General features: G+C 44.4%; 1 protein-coding gene across 2 annotated transcripts; it reads left to right on the top strand.

Annotated features, from left to right (window-relative positions):
* The first annotated feature begins 7,380 nt into the window (after positions 1-7,380).
* Renbp (renin binding protein) lies at positions 7,381-16,456 on the top strand. Of its 2 annotated transcripts, NM_031095.1 has the most exons (11): positions 7,523-7,536; positions 7,724-7,833; positions 7,967-8,042; positions 8,150-8,225; positions 8,375-8,547; positions 8,968-9,192; positions 9,821-9,902; positions 10,185-10,360; positions 11,694-11,825; positions 16,142-16,229; positions 16,317-16,456. In NM_031095.1, exons 2-11 carry the CDS (start codon positions 7,727-7,729, stop codon positions 16,439-16,441), a joined length of 1,260 nt encoding a protein of 419 aa, NP_112357.1. In that variant the 5' UTR covers positions 7,523-7,536; positions 7,724-7,726; the 3' UTR covers positions 16,442-16,456. The 2 variants fall into 2 exon arrangements, with proteins under 2 accessions (XP_038956018.1, NP_112357.1); XM_039100090.2 differs by lacking the exons at positions 16,142-16,229; positions 16,317-16,456 and adding an exon at positions 12,734-13,458 and having other exon boundaries at positions 7,381-7,536.
* Positions 16,457-16,588: the final 132 nt, after the last annotated feature.

The raw sequence follows: 16,588 nt of genomic DNA, 5'->3' as shown, positions 1-16,588 counted from the left end.
TAATAATATATCCCATATAGTTCCTCCCTGTTCAAAATTATGACCATTTCCAAATTATCCCTTAAAATGACAACCTACCTATAATTTATAAAATAACCATAACCAGACATCCAAACCCAAGGGATCAGGATGACAACTTTCTATGGCTTCTTCTTGTTGAATAGGGGTGACGAAATATTTTAAGGGTGTGAGGAGGAGCAGAAAAATTAGAAAATTTGTAGAAATTGTGAATAATTGTAGATTTAAGAAAGGTAGCTTTAGCATCTGTTATCCAGTCTCTGTATGCTTAAAAGGCTCAGAACTTGACTGAAATTAGACTGAATCTGTCTGAAAGGCTAAAAGAACCAAGTCCATCAGGAATCTGCAGTTATTCCTGAAGCTGTTTTGGGAGGCAGGTAGCTGTAACAGTAGGTCATTTCAGTGTCCCTGCAGATGAATCTTGTCAAAGCTGTACATTTTGTAACATATGAATCCTACAACCAAAATGTTTAGTTCTATAAAGATATTTGTATGGATTATATAAGGTGCACAGATCAGTTAAGGATGAATTTTTTGTTTCTTGTTTGAGCAGGTAAAAGACAACTATCCTTTTTTTTTTTTTTTTTTTTTTTTTGTGGTTCTTTTTTTCGGAGCTGGGGACCAAACCCAGGGCCTTGCGCTTCCTAGGCAAGCGCTCTACCACTGAGCTAAATCCTCAACCCCGACAACTATCCTTTTATGAGTTAATTTGATCAATAACCAATTGTAATAAATCTTCATTCATGCCATGCGAAGGGTGGCATGATGAATCTTAAAGATTCCACAACCAATTTTTTTTGTCTAATTTTAGCTGAAGTTTTGGCTAGAGACATTTTTATGTTAAAGCCAATTATGGGACTGTTCCTGTGTGGAGGAATCAGCAATTTAAGCTATTTGATTTTCTTGAAATTTTCTTTTCTGTAATCAAGATCTTTAGGGGGGGGATCTTCTTCTGTCCTGTCTGATCCATATCACTCTGGAAGGGGTCCAGAGCCTTTTCTTCTTTCCTATTAACACAAATACAGAGCCTCTTTCCCACAATAGCATGTCCTTGGTCCAGCAACCTGAAATCATCAAAGGTATAGATTGATTCAATTTAGTAGCTTGACTTCTCTCCCAGAGGATTAATATAACCATCCAACTTAAAAACCACATGCATTTTGATAATTAAAACAATTCAAAGCAATTAAGCAATCTAAACAAATAATTATTATCTATTGAGACAATGTTTCTTATCTCCTGCCTTGTTCTTACTCCAGATCAAGGCCTAAGTTTCTACTATCTGTGTGAGATAAGGTTATTCTCCCTATCTCCTACTCTTGACCTACAATTTAAGATCGAAAGCCTTGATTTATTTATTCATCATCTATACTTAAATTCTCCCTTTTATGGAGATTAATATCCCTGTGGTTATATATCCCCTTTCTCGTTATATAACTTGAATTCAAGGTTCACCTATGATTTTGGGAAATGAATTAACACAAATGGCACTAGAACCAATCCACAACACCCAACATCGACTTGTTCTATAGCCCAAATAATAGACTTTGAATCTCCTCCTGTATTTTTTCAGGAGCAATCTGTAACCCCCAGCATGGCAGAATTCTTTGTATTTCCTCAAACACCTCCTCTAAAGTGTCTGCATCAGAATTAGCCAACAAAATATCATCCATGTAATGATAGTAGATTGAGAAAATTACTTACAAATTATTCCTAGTGGTTGTTGCATAATATACTGACATAAAGTTGGACTATTCAACATTTCCTGTAGAAGCACTTTCTTTCTTTCTTTCTTTTTTTTTTTTTTTTTTTTTTTCTTTTCGGAGCTGGGGACCGAACCCAGGGCCTTGCGCTTGCTAGGCAAGCGCTCTACCACTGAGCTAAATCCCCAACCCTGTAGAAGCACTTTCTAACAATATCTATTTAATGGACCACTGTTGTTACAAGTAGGTAATGAGAAAGCAAAACTTTATCATGCTCATGCAAAGGCGTTGTGAAAAAGCAATCCTTTAAATCAATTACCATTATAGGCTATGACTTAAGTAACAAAGAAGGTAAAGGAATTCTAGGCTATAAAGGATCCATTGGTTGAATTATTCTATTCACCACTCTTAAATCTGTTAATATCCTCCATTATCCTGATTTTTCTTAGTTGTGGTTTCTCTGCCAGCTTGTTAACTCCTGACTGACCAAAGGGAAATGGCTTGTAGTTTTTGCTGCAGGGCCTTTAGTTTCTGGATGGCCAGGTTACCTTTTATGTTCCTCTTGGGTCTGCACTTATTAGTCCACTTCCACGTCTTCCCACAGCATCTGTCCACAAACCCTAGGAAGCCTTGGCTTTCTTTCCAAGGAGAACCGATTGCCACAAGGAGGAGAATTCATCACCACCAGAAATGGCCCCTTCTACACTTCTGCATTGGAAAGTATTGTATTCCTCAAACTTAATGCACCTGGCATTTTGAGCTCCAAGATGTTTAGCAGCTTATTCACAATTTCTTTTCAGATGGCAGAATTTACCACAATTAAAACACTGGGTATTTTGATATCTAAGACCTCTAGCTATTGCTTGTTCTATGATATTGGCATGATGCTCAAGAGAGCCAATATCAGTTATATCTTTTATCCATTCATCCATTCATGCTGGTCCTGCCTTTAATGGCCTAATAACTCTCTTACATTTGGTATTTGCATTCTCTATCAACATCTGTCTGGCATTGGAGTCTGATACAGCTTTGTTTACAACTGAAACCAATCTCTGCAAGAAATTTTCCAGTGCCTTGTATTATCTTAGTAAATGAGGCAGATCGTTTCCTCCTTAACCTTATCCCAAGCTCTTAAAGCCACCAAATGACATTGTTCTATAACAGCATCATAGCATCATCAACTTGAATTTGTTCTTGTAGGTCAAAATATTGTCTGTCACTAAGCAATTGATCTTTAACAGTATTTGTTTCCCTTGTTCTATTTAATTCTTCTATATTCACAGCTTCCTCCCTCCACCATGTTAACCATTGTAACTACTGACTGGCTTCTAGCACAGCTGTTAAACCAGACTCCTATGGTCTTGGGGAATAATTCCATTTTGGGTAGCCCAGCTACTAACTAAACAACAAAGGGGAAATGCATTCTATAGGAACACAGCTTCTTTAAAATGTCTCAGATCTATCATTTCTATAGGATGGCATGTTATCTCATCATAATCATGATCAGTATTGTTAGCAGGCATGCGTTGCACAATTCCTGAGAAAACTGGTGGTGACTTTGTAGTCCCAGACCACTCCTCTGGTGGCGCACTTGACTCCAGATTAACCCTTTCTTTTGAAAAGGGTTGTTTCTCTTTAATCTGTTGCCCTGCACAGCATCCTCCTCCCAGCTCTCTACCCTACCCAGGGGCTGCAGGGACTTGAAACTGAAAGTACTCAGGGCACAGGGCGGGATGATAATCTGCCTTCTAGCCCCTGTTTCCCACTTTCATCCTGAAGGAAGTTCCTGCTTTCAGTCACCAGGTCTGAACCCTTTTTATCTTTTCCAGCACTACCCACCTCTCAAGCATTTCAACCTCTATCTGTAACCCCTCTGGTTTCACAGTTATCTCTACAATTCTTTAAAAAATAAGAGAATAGGGTGGAGAGATGGTTCAGTGGCTAAGAGCACTTCTAGAAGCCCTGAGTTCAAATCCTGGCAATGGGATCTGATGCCCTCTTCTGCTATATCTGAATACAGCAACAGTGTACTCATGTACATAAAATAAATACATTGGGGGCTGGAGAGATGGCTCAGCGGTTAAGAGCACTGACTGCTCTTCCAGAGGTCCTGAGTTCAAATCCCAGCAACCACATGGTGACTCACAACCATCTGTAATGAGATCTGATGCCCTCTTCTGGTGTGTCTGAAGACAGCTACAGTGTACTTATATAGAATAAATAATAAATAAATAAATAAATAAATAAATAAATAAATATGAGAGAATAAAGTGACCCTTCTGGTTTTTCTATTTAATACATTTTTGTTGCTCTTTCTCAGACCCTTCCATATACAATCACAACTTTTCCAATTGTTCAGCCATTCTCCCAAACTTTTTTGAAATGGAAAACACGAAGAAGACAAAGAAATAGAAAGTCCCCTCTGGGAGCAAAGTGGGAGAGAACCCAGCTGCAGCAGCAGTGGTAATAAACCTTTTGCTGACATTCTGAATCACTATATTCATTCCTTCATACCCTGATGTGTCCTCTACAGCATTAGAAACCATGTTTGCCATAATCCCTACATCTGGGCACCACTTACTGACATATGTATTTTTTATTGGGTTCCTATATCTCTTCATCTCTCCCAACCAAACACTAGGTAGGAGAGTAAGATTTGATCAGAAAGGGAGCAACCTCTTTCAGCCAACAAAATAGAGTACTTTTGCTGATTAGGGTCATCCTGTTTCTTGGGCCAAGTCCAGTCTTTGTCATCAGAATATCCAGCAGTCCAGCAAAACAGCAATCCAGCAATAGCAAATGCAACAGCAGTAGGGGGCAGCAGCCACAGCAGCCTCAGCAGAGAGAAGGAACAGTAGCCGCAGCAGGCCTTCTTGGGGCTCTTGAATCTATACTCTCCAGAGTACCCAGTATTAAACTATCTGCTGGCAAAAAAAACATGCCCTGTCACCAAGAGCACAGACAATCATAGTTAGTTAATGCTGTGGGTAAAATAAAGCAGCCCTAAATCCTACACCTGGAATAAAACACAAACATTCATATAATATAGTTGGATTTTTAAATAAAACAAAACTTACTACACTTTGTTTGTTGAAGGTATCTTGTCAGTAAAGAGAGCAAAGGGAAGTTCCACTAACCTGTGTAGCTGGTTTTTGCTACTTTGTGGGTTCTTTTTTTCCTGACCTTTATCCCCCAGTTTATCTCCCTAACACCAAATAGGAGAGGAACAAGGATAGAGGGGAGAGAGGAATTAGGAAAATCCCTGAATCTAATTTCTTTTTGTTTCTTCTTTGATCACTGCTACTCACAAACTGTAACCAACCTCCCTAAATGACCAACATTCACCAACCTTACCTCTCAGGGCCCTTGTATTTATGTATTTTCTGAAAAGTTCCTAGAATTCCAAATATCACGCAATCACAGAAATTATCTGCAGCTGGCAAAATCATGCCTCTGCTACAGCATGAGGCAAATCATGATCCGCTGCTACGAACAAGTCCATAGCAGGCCCATATCCCTACACCTGGGATTAAAACAGAAGCACATTCTTATAATATTCATATGTTTTTAAAGAAACCAAAATTCCAGAATTCTCACTACAAGCCTGCCACAGGCCCAGGAAGAGGAACAATACACTGTCCTACAGAGGACCTTTGAGAACAATGTCCATGGATAGGAGGACATGGGTCAGCAGAGGTGAGTTGTCCAGTGGAGAAGCCTGTGCAGCTCTGTTAAGATATGCGGACACTTAGCTTGACAGAAGTGCAAGGGTTCTTTCCACCCTGCTCCTCTAGTCATTACCTATGGAGCTACCCTTCTTCCCTGTGTTCAGCTTCTCATCCCACTCTGGAAGGCAAGGAATACAGAGGGCTGGAAGGATGGCTAAAAATAGTTTACTGCTCTTGCAAAGGACCAGATTTCAGTTCCAAGCTTCTTCATTGAGCAGTTCCAGGAGAAGTCAATGCCTCTGGCCTTCATGGACATCTCATTCACACAGATGCATGCATACATGCACGTAATTTAAATATTTTAAAGAAATATATCAGAAGTGCCTTGGGTACAGGTCTCAAAAGACTAAGCTCGAAGCTAGATGTAATGTAACGCACTTGTAGTCCATGCCCTGAGAGGTGGAGGCAAAAGGATCAAGAGTTCAAAACCATTCTTGGTTAATAGAGTTCAAGGTAACCTGGGATACATGAGATCCTGTAGCAAACAAACCAGCAAACTGAGCTCCAAGGGAGAAAGAGGCATCATCGCGTTTCATCACTCTGCTCCCATGAGACCCAGGGCCAGGGAAACCACCCATACTATGATACCAAGGCTCGAACTTGGCCGAGGATGAAAGGAATGATATGTGTGCAAGAGAGTCAGGGAGACAATGGAGATGGATAAATACAGCTTAAGTAACAGTACACAAGCTTTCCTGGATACAGAGCCAAGGTCCCTTAGGCATGAGCTAGGCTAAGGGTAGATATGAACACAGAGCAGCTACAGCAGACACTTAATAGACACTGAGATCACGCTTACTCCCAAGCACCATAAAGGATGAAAGAGTCATTCTACAACCTGCAAAGCCAGCTAGTAGCCAGAGCCTGGAAGGTAGTAGTCATTGTGAAATGAGTCAACACACAGCTGGGGAGGGGCAGGTAGCACAAGAACATAACCATGCCTCGGAACTGAATTCTTTTTACTGACCAACTCTCAGAACAGCATTGATGAGGCAGAAGGTCTAGTTACTTTACACTTCTGGGTTACAGTCCATCATTAAGAACATGTTCAAGGGGCTGGAGAGATGGCCCAGCGGTTAAGAGCACCCAACTACTTTTCCAGAGGTCCTGAGTTCAATTCCCGGCAACCACACGGTGGCTCACAACCATCTGTAAAGAGATCCGATGTCCTCTTCTGGTGTATCTGAAGACAACTACAGTGTACCTATATATAATAAATGAATAAATCTTAAAAAAAAGAACATGTTCAAGGAACTGGAGTGATGATTCAGCAGTTAAATGCACTGTCTGTTCTTTAGAGGACCCAGGTTACATTCCCAGAACCCATGTGGAGACTCACAACCAGCTGTAACTCCAGCCTCAGAGGATCCAATACCCTCTTCTAGCCTCTAAGGACACTGCATGGCATTCTAGTTGGAACTCTCCCTCCACAGAATTCTGCTGGGCAATGAGGGTGCCCAGTGGGTAGCAAGAATGGGGAACAGATTAACCAGCCTGTCGCAGAGCCAAGCTATACTGTGTAGCTAGGAGTCAGACCCAGAGAGCTGGATGATGTCCACTCTACTCTGCATGGTTACCACCAGTTTTCCCCAAAGCATCCTTGGGGGTGAAGTATCCAGCAACTGGCATCCAGGGCCAATGGTTGTAAATTGCTGGATTCAGACAGCTAAAGCCAAAGGACCAAATTGGCAGAAAGGACTTGCTGACAATATGGGGTCACAGGTTCTCAGGATTCAGGCATTTCCCAAGGCATCCTAACTCCACAATCTGTTGGGATCACCAGCCTCAGCTGACAGGCCCAGATTCAGTCTCCTCCCTACTCCCTCCTCATAAGGTCAGTCTTCCTCATCCAGTTCCCACCAGGGACATCTAGAGCAAGACTGCTCAGTACCAGCCTAGAAGAGCAGGAGGCGGGGTTTGAAAACCCGCCCTCTGTCCCGCCCCTAACTCGGGGCCCTTCGGAACTCCGAGGAGAATCAAGTGGGTGGGACACTGCTAGGTCAGCTGAGTGACAGTCACGGGATCGCGACCAAGTCTGATTTCCTGGAGGAAAGCAGATGATGGACCCAGGACTCCTAGTGTTACAGGTCAGTGGTAGTGGATGATTCCAGCCAACGGTAGGCTCAGAAGCCCATTGAAGAGGTGGGAGTACTGTATCCTTGGCTCGAAGCCCAGTGGTGGAATCAAATAGCTCTGGGGCCTACTGACTTGGTTCAGAAAGTCCCTGTGAAGGAAGAGCTGTGCCTCCCTGCCCTGACTTGAATCACTTCACAGGACATGGAGAAGGAACGGGAGACACTGCAGGTCTGGAAGCAACGTGTGGGACAAGAGCTCGATTCTGTGATCGCTTTCTGGATGGAGCATTCCCATGACCAGGAACACGGGTTAGCTACCCTGCCATGATCCCTCCCCCACATCTCACTTGGATGTGACTCACAGATCTACTGATTTCAGGAGAATAGTGAAGCTATGGAGAAAGGTGCAAGGCTCTTTTTTTCCTAACAATGTGTCTCACAGGGGCTTCTTCACATGCCTTGGCCGCGATGGGCAGGTATATGATCACCTCAAATATGTCTGGCTGCAGGGGAGGCAGGTCAGTTTGCATACTTAAGCCGTTCACACAACAATAGGGTATACCCAGGGATACCTAGTATTCCCTCCACCCCAGCTAACTCCTCTCTAAACTATGTTCCCTCACAGGTATGGATGTATTGTCGCTTATACCGCACTTTTGAGCGCTTCCGCCGTGTCGAGCTTCTGGATGCAGCAAAAGCAGGTTCCATCTCCTAACCCCATCTCCCCAGGAGCTTCAGAGAGTTATTTATTCAATGTATCTAAAGGGGTCCAGATAAAAGGGACTGGGCAGGTTCCAAGTGGCAATATATTCGAAGTCCTCACCTAGCATGCATACCCCCCAACCGCCAGGTGGTGAATTTTTGTTGAGTTATGCCCGGGTGGCACCGCCTGGCAAGAAATGTGCTTTTGTGCTGACCCAGGACGGCCGTCCAGTGAAGGTGCAGCGGACCATTTTCAGCGAGTGCTTTTACACCATGGCCATGAATGAACTGTGGAAAGTAACAGGGGAAATGCATTATCAGGTGTGTGGGAGCCGGTGGGGCTACAGGCTGTTGGGCAGGAGTGCACTCTGATGACAGGCCTGGGAACCTGCTACAAGTTCATTTATTCTTTTCCTAACATTTTGTGACCTCCTTGTTTCCTCAGCTCTCTCCCACCTCCTGTACTACTAAAGGGACCCTGGGCAAACAGGGATCTATCAGTGCCCTGTGTCCAGGTAGAAAAGGTTCTCTCTTTGTTCACTGGGCCCTTCTGCCTGAAAGTGACCTGAATGCAGTGCCCCTGAAAGTAGTATTGGGAGGATCTGCTTGGCCTCTGGTGCCTGGCTGTAGGGTTAGCCCTGGAGAGCTGAAGGAAGAGCAGGTATCTTTGGAGAAGAAGCTGAGTCCTGAGCCCTTAGAAGTATGTGTTGTAACAGGGCAGCCTCTCTGGTTTCCCCATAGAGAGAAGCCGTAGAGATGATGGATCAGATCATCCACTGGGTAAGGGAGGACCCAGCTGGGCTGGGCCGGCCTCAGCTCTCGGGAACACTGGCCACAGAGCCCATGGCAGTGCCCATGATGCTGCTCAACCTGGTGGAGCAGCTTGGAGAAGAAGATGAGGAGATGACCGACAAGTATGCAGAACTAGGGGACTGGTGTGCCCATAGGATTCTTCAGCATGTCCAGGTAGACACGGAGACAGGGGCAAACTGAACTCCATTCTCTCTGCCTCAACTCATCTGTTCTTCAGTTCTCTAGACCCAAGGAAGCTCATTCATTTAAAATATAGCCCGAGGCCCTCAGGAAGGTGCAGCCCAGCAAAATGGCTGTGTCCTAAGACAGAAAGAAGAGGCCAGAGCAGCAGGCAACTTCTGAGATCAGGAAAAGAGACTTGATCTATGTTCTTCCCTAGCCTCTCTGGGCATCCAAGTTGGTCTTGCCTTTCTCCTCATTCAGTGTTTTACCCTCCTGGGAGACCCAGACCTAAAGCAAGGATCAGAACCTACTGGGTCCATGGAAGACAATCAGCCATTCCAAAAGTGTTCTGGAGCAGGGCATGGTACACATATCGGTAATTCCAGAACTCTGGAGATGGAAGCAGGAGAATCTAGAGTTCAAGGTCAGCCTTGCTTCTATAGTTTGAGACCAGCCTGGGCTAACCAAGACTATTTCAAAACACACAACCAAAAATGTCCCTTTAGACCTATTGAGTAGGTGTATGGCTGGTACCAAGGGGAAGGGATTTTTGAAGTTAGATCTTTCTGATTGAGTGACCTGAACTGGAAACATCTGTCTTTTGTCCCTTTCCTGGCAGAGGGATGGACAAGTTGTACTGGAGAATGTATCAGAGGATGGCAAAGAGCTCCCTGGTTGCCTTGGAAGACATCAGAACCCAGGTGAAGGCATGTGCTAAGCCTATTAGGAAAAAGCTCATCTTTGAGTTTCGGGTATCAGATGGGAGGGATAGCCCTTCTCCCTCCACCAAGGAGCAGATAGTGGGAGGGGATAGCCTGCCCAGGAGTGGACATGGAGTCCAGGCAGAAAAGTAGGGTATCTTGTGACAGAGTTCAAGCATCTCTGACCTTGAGAAGGAAGGAAGCTACCAGGAGCTTAAGCCTTCAGATACCTAGAAAGGGGGAAACCTGATTCTTGCCTTACTTTCCTTCAACTCTCACTAGGCCACACACTGGAAGCTGGCTGGTTTCTGCTCCAGTATGCCCTCAGGAAAGGTGATCCCAAACTTCAAAGGCACATTATTGACAAGTTTCTCTTACTGCCTTTCCACTCTGGATGGGACCCTGAGCACGGAGGCCTCTTCTACTTCCAGGATGCTGATGATCTCTGCCCTACCCAGGTGGGAGTGCCCAGAACATCTTGCAAGAAGCCTATCATGTAGTAGGAGCTGGGTGTGATTGTGCATTCCTTTAATCCTAGCTTTTGGGAGGCAAAGGCAGGTTGATCTCTGTGAATTTGAGGCCAGCTTGGTCTACAGAATGAGTTCCAGGACGGACAGAACTGCATAGTGAGATCCTGCCTCAAAAAAAGCAGCAGCAGTAATGAAAATTTTGAACTTAGAGTCCGAATCTTACCATCCCATATCCTAAATCCATTAAAGAAGAGTTTGTGTAAATGCTCATACCAAGACACATGCCCCCTTTGTCTGGTGCCAGTGGCTCAAAGGGCTTTTGGGTGATTCTCAATTGGTGGCAGGCAGGAGTGGAATTGTTCTTCTGATCAATTGTTTTCTGACCTTTCTGGAGATCTGCAGAGGGCACTGGGTACAGCAGTGTCCAAAAGGCCTAAAGATAGTGTGACAAGGCAGACAGCATTCAAATTCAAAGACTAAAGGGAGTCTGCCCCAGTACTTGTCTCTTCTTCTTCTTCTTCTTCTTTTTTTTATAAAGGTTTGTTTATTTATATGAGTACACTGTAGCTGTCTTCATGTACACCAGAAGAGGGCATCAGATCCCATTACAGATGGTTGTGAACCACCATGTGGTTGCTGGGAATTGAACTCAGGACCTCTGGAAGAACAGTCAGTGCTCTTAACCACTGAGCCATCTCTCCATCCCTGTCTCTCCTTTTTAAAAAAAAAAGATTTATTCATTTACTTTTATGTATGTGAGTACATTGTCACCGTCTTCAGACACACCAGAAGAGGGCATCAGATCTCATTACAGATGGTTGTGAGCCACCATGTGGTTGCTGGGAATTGAACTCAGGACCTCTGGAAGAGCAGCCAGTGGTCTTAACCGCTGAGCCATCTCTCTATCCCTGTCTCCCCTTTTTTTAAAAAAAGATTTATATTCATTTACTTTTACGTATGTGAGTACATTGTCACCGTCTTCAGACACACCAGAAGAGGGCATCAGATCTCATTACAGATGGTTGTGAGCCACCATGTGGTTGCTGGGAATTGATCTCAGGACCTCTGGAAGAGCAGTCAGTGCTCTTAACCACTGAGCCATCTCTCCAGCCCTTGTCTCCTTTTAAGGTGCTGTTTCGGGTATACACAGGTCAGAGGGGTAGCCCTACTCTTAAGGACTATTCAAACTCTATTCCCCATCTCTTCCCCCATGATTAAACACCAAGTCCCAAGCCAGACAGACTGAACCAGAGCAGAGGATGTTAAGTGTCCTCCTAAGGCCTACAGGGACCTCAGCTGCCCATCTCTGCTCTGTTCTCAGCTGGAATGGAACATGAAGCTGTGGTGGCCACACACTGAAGCCATGATTGCCTTCCTCATGGGTTACAGGGACAGCGGGGACCCAGCCTTGCTGAACCTCTTCTACCAAGTGGCTGAATACACCTTCCACCAGGTAAGTGCTGTCTCCTTGTCCCTTGGAAGCCCAGGCAGCAAGAGAGGGAGAAGCAGGGGCTGTGTAAGGGGGTCCAGGAGGCTTCCCTTCAGCCTCTCCTAACCCATTCACCAGATGTTGCCCTCAGCTGCTCTGAGAGTCCCAAGACTGCCTTTTGTTTGGTGAACCAAGAAGCTCTGCCTCAAGGAATACCCCTTTCTAGCTAATTAGACTCTAATCGAGTAAACAAGCAAACACAGAGACCAATGAGCTGTGGAAAACAAAGCAGATGTCAAATGATACAGAACTTTCTTATAGAGGGGACAGGGAAGACTTTGTGAGCAAAGATCCAAGCAAAGCAGGGCAGGGTTTATCTGTGTCTATTGAACAGAAGTGAAACTGGGGGGGGGGGTACAGCCAAGTGGGTTCCATGTAGCAGGAACATCCTTGATCTGCCAGTTCCAGTAAGCCTGAGCCTTGACAGGGAGTACAACAGCTAGGACGTCAGGCTGGTAAATCACCAGCTGGATTCTCCTTCCCATCCCTTCCAAGTGTTTTGTGTGTGTGTGTGTGTGTGTGTGTGTGAGAGAGAGAGAGAGAGAGAGAGAGAGAGAGAGAGAGAGAATCTTTGCCTGTCAGTGGTGGGAGTATAAGTATGCTATCCTTGACTTGTTTTTATATGGGTTCTGGGACCAAACTTAGGTTTTCCTGTTTACAAGGCACTTTTTTGTTTGTTTTTGTTTTTCAAGACAGGGCTTCTCTGTATAGTCCTGGCTGTCCTGAAACTCACCCTGTAGGCCGGGCTGGTCTCAAACTCACAGATCTGCCTGACTTTAGCTTTGGTACCTGGGATTAAAGGCATGTGCCACCACTGCCCAGTTAGTTTGCAAAGCACTTTACTGACTGAAGTATATCTCTTGGCCCAACAGATGAGTTTAAGAGGCTGTAGTTCAGAAGAGAGAAATTTGGCTTGCTACCTTGCTAGGTGTCATAAAAAATGTACAGGGACTAAGCCACTACCTAAAGACTATACATGGACTGACCCTGGACTCCGACCTCATAGGTAGCAATGAATATCCTAGTAAGATCACCAGTGGAAGGGGAAGCCCTTGGTCCTGCCAAGACTGAACCCTCAGTGAACGTGATTGTTGGGGGGAGGGCGGTAATGGGGGGAGGATGGGGAGGGGAACACCCATAAAGAAGGGGAGGGAGAGGGGTTAGGGGGATGTTGGCCCGGAAACCGGGAAAGGGAATAACATTCGAAATGTAAATAAGAAATACTCAAGTTAATAAAGAAAAAACGGGAAAAAAAATGTAGGTAACCTGGTGGTACATATCTGTAATCCTAGCCCTGGAGTGGCTGGAACCATAACACAGCATAGAGACCAGCCTGGTCTACAAGAGTAAGTTTGAGACTTAACCAGCTACATAAGGAGATCTTGTCTCAAATAAACAAATAACAACAACAATAGATAGTATGGAGAGTCAAGAGTAAGGTAAATTTTTTAATATAGAAGGTAAAGAGGAGGGGCTGGAGAGATGGCTCAGCAGTTAAGAGCACTGACTGCTCTTCCAGAGGTCCTGAGTTCAATTCCCAGCAACCACATGGTGGTTCACAACCATCTGTAATGGGATCTGATGCCCTCTTCTGGTGTGTCTTACATATATAAAATAAATCTTTTTTTTTTAAAGAAGGTAAAGAGGAGAAAGAATCAGGATTATTGAAGAAGACTAGAATCAATCATGAACTAGAAAAGAAACCAAATCAAGGTCCTCCAGAGGGTCATATACCTAATGGAGGTAGTGTTCTTGAAGACTACTGATGTATTTCTAAAGTCACTATCCCAGTGGTTACCCTACAACTGTATCAGAGACTTTCATTCTACGATTGTGGCTTTGGTTCTAGAAGAAAATGACAATTTGTGTGATTATTTTTTGGTGTCTCACGTAACCTAAGGTGACCATAATTTCAATATGTAGTTAAAGATAACCTTATACTTCCTCCTCCTATCTCCTCCACCTTGACTCCTGGGTACTGGGATTCAGGTGTATGCTACTACATTTGGCTGGTTTGTACTAACTGAACTCCAGCTGGATTTTATTGTGATTAGAGGCAAAACAAACAAAAAAAAACAAAAACAAAAAAATCCAAGCCATGTTTTATTACATTGTATGTAAACAAGCAACTGGAGCTGTCTCAAATACTCACCCCTACTTTCAAATGACATCAGCCATTAGATTGCATTGCTGCCTGAATATGGAATACATTCATTAAGGATATGGGTTAGAAGCTACCAATCTTAATCATAAAATGAGATAAGAATGTACTTGAACAAGATGGAGATGACAGTAAACAATTCCAAAAGCCACTGTGCATCCCTGTATTCTCAGCACTTGGAAGGCCAAGGTAGGAGGACTGTGAGCTCAAAGCCTGCCTGTGCTGCTGTCTCAAATGAGAACGAGAAAAATGAATTGCAAAAGTTATAATCAACAGGTAGATAGTAATTAAGCCAAAATTCAGGTGGTCAAGGAACAATCCACAGAACAACATCAACTTGAGAACTTGTTAGTTTTCCTTCTTCCTGCCCCTCATTATTTTGTGTGAGATCTAGTTAAAAATAAAGGCATGAGCCAGTTATGGAGCATGCTTTTAGTGCCAGCAATGAGGAGGCAGAGGTGAAAAGATCTCTATTGAGTTCCAGGCCAGCCTGAGCTACATAGAAAATTCCAGAACAGCCAGGGATACATAGTGAGACTTTTCTCAACAATAAATACATTAATAAGGACAAGGCTACTCAAAAGTTAAAAAGACTCCCCCGAGCCTTGACCCCTAAGGGCTTAACCCCTGTCCAGGGGCCTGCAACTAAATGGGGTCCTGCTAGGCAGAGGTCCTGGGTTCTGTGCTCCTTGGGGAACAGAAATGAGTTCATTCAGGTGGGGTGGGGCAGCCTGGATTGTCCGACCATTTTCTGCATATGCTGCTTCTGAACCACAAACAGTATAAAATTGATGGTTTTTTTCTTTTTGAAAAAAAAAAAGTTAAAAAGAATAGATACGGAGCTGGTTATACCTCACTTGAAGAATGTACCACCACTAACCACTCTTTGAGACAAAATCTGGACTGGCCTTGAACTTATTCTCCTGCCTCAAACTCCTGAGTAATGAGATTACAGACATGAACCATCACACAGTTTAAAATGTACAACTCCTGTCACAATTTAAAGGGAACACTTTAGTAATAAACTTTAATGCAATTGGCTTGTTCCATAAGCCTTCTAAGAAGCGGTTCTACTTAACTGTTTTATCAGTGAGCGCAAAATTGGAAGGAATGTATAAGGAACTGGGCTACATTTTAGGGAAGTGAAAAGCCTCAGTGAAAGAATGGGGTATACAATGAATGGGTCTGTCCAGCCAGCTGATCTGAAGCAACAGACCCACTGGACAGGGTCAAAAGAAGTGAGAGATATGCTCAGAACCTATGGTCAAGACAGGCAGAAGACCAGGCTGGCCTGAATCTTACCGAAATGTGTCAAGCCTTCGCCTCCTGAGGATTGGTTGGGACTAAAGGCATGCCCCATTACATTGGGCTAAAGGAAAGTCTTCGAGTCATAATAAATTCTTGGTATGCAAGGACAGGAGTTATGTGTCTCTGCCTGTAATCCAACTTTTAAACCAAAGGCCTGTGAAGTAGGGGACATGAACTCCAGAAAGGTTACTAGTTGCAACGTTTGCTGGCAGGTCAATCTAGGATTCTTTGGATTTTGTTTGTTTTTCTTTTCTTTTTTTAAACTTAGATACGGTAATAATGTATCTTTTTTAAGTGTTCAAATTTTTTAAAGCACTTTTTAAAAAAGATTTATTTATTCATTTATTATATATAAGTACACTGTAGCTGTCTTCAGACACACCAGAAGAAGGCATCAGATCCCATTACAGATGGTTGTGAGCCACCATGTGGTTGCTGGGAACTGAACTCAGGACCTCTGGAAGAGCAGTCGCTGCTCTTAACCGCTGAGCCATCGCTCCAGCCCCCTTAAGTGTTCAATTTTAAGTATTAGATAACACACCACAATTAAATATAGAGCACCTGTTCTCTCAGTGTTGAGGCACACAGACTGCAGCCCCTCCCCCATCAGGTTACATGCTAAGGCCTACTATTCCCAGCTTTCATGTTTTTCCAGGATGTGGTTCACTAAAAGTACTGATTTGTGAAACTGCGCTCTTTTTACTCTAACCATTGGTACTTGCGCAAAGGGGACAGCAAGGGCCTCTTCCTCAACCGGTGACATTCGGGTGGATCCGACCAGACACTAGCTGTCATTATCTCTTTATTCTAGTTTCGTGATCCTGAGTACGGGGAATGGTTTGGCTACCTGAACCAAGAGGGAAAGGTGGCCCTTACCATCAAAGGAGGTCCTTTTAAAGGTGAGCGAGGAACGGGGCGAGACTGAAGGGGTTTGTGGCACCCGGCTCGCCGGGTCCTCCCAAACCCGGGGTTCATTCTCCCCACAGGCTGCTTCCATGTGCCGCGGTGCCTGGCCATGTGCGAGCAGATTTTGGGAGCCCTACTCCAACGCCTTGGGCCCGCCCCCCTCGGCTCCTTGCCCGCTGTCCCCACTCGCGAAGGCTCGAAATAAAGCTGACCCTGTTCCACGTGCTTGTGTGCGCACTTCTGTGGGCCCCGCGGGAGGGTACAGCTACTCCTCATGCTGTTGGGCCTTGCCATATCTTCACCACGGCTTCAAACGCACCACCAGAGCGCTGCTCCACCGCGCCCAATTGGC

This window comes from Rattus norvegicus, chromosome X (assembly GCF_036323735.1).
Source record: "Rattus norvegicus strain BN/NHsdMcwi chromosome X, GRCr8, whole genome shotgun sequence".
Classification (NCBI taxonomy): Eukaryota; Metazoa; Chordata; class Mammalia; order Rodentia; family Muridae; genus Rattus; species Rattus norvegicus.
Note: the sequence above shows the minus strand (reverse complement) of the source record. Positions and strands in the feature narration are given on the sequence as shown.

Bases quoted from the DNA above. Each gene is read 5' to 3' on its own strand.
- Renbp (NM_031095.1), top strand. From the start codon at position 7,727: ATGGAGAAGGAACGGGAGACACTGCAGGTCTGGAAGCAACGTGTGGGA. The intron at 9,903-10,184 runs GTGAAGGCATGT...AACTCTCACTAG, and splicing joins TGGAAGACATCAGAACCCAG to GCCACACACTGGAAGCTGGC. The intron at 11,826-16,141 runs GTAAGTGCTGTC...TCTTTATTCTAG, and splicing joins CTGAATACACCTTCCACCAG to TTTCGTGATCCTGAGTACGG.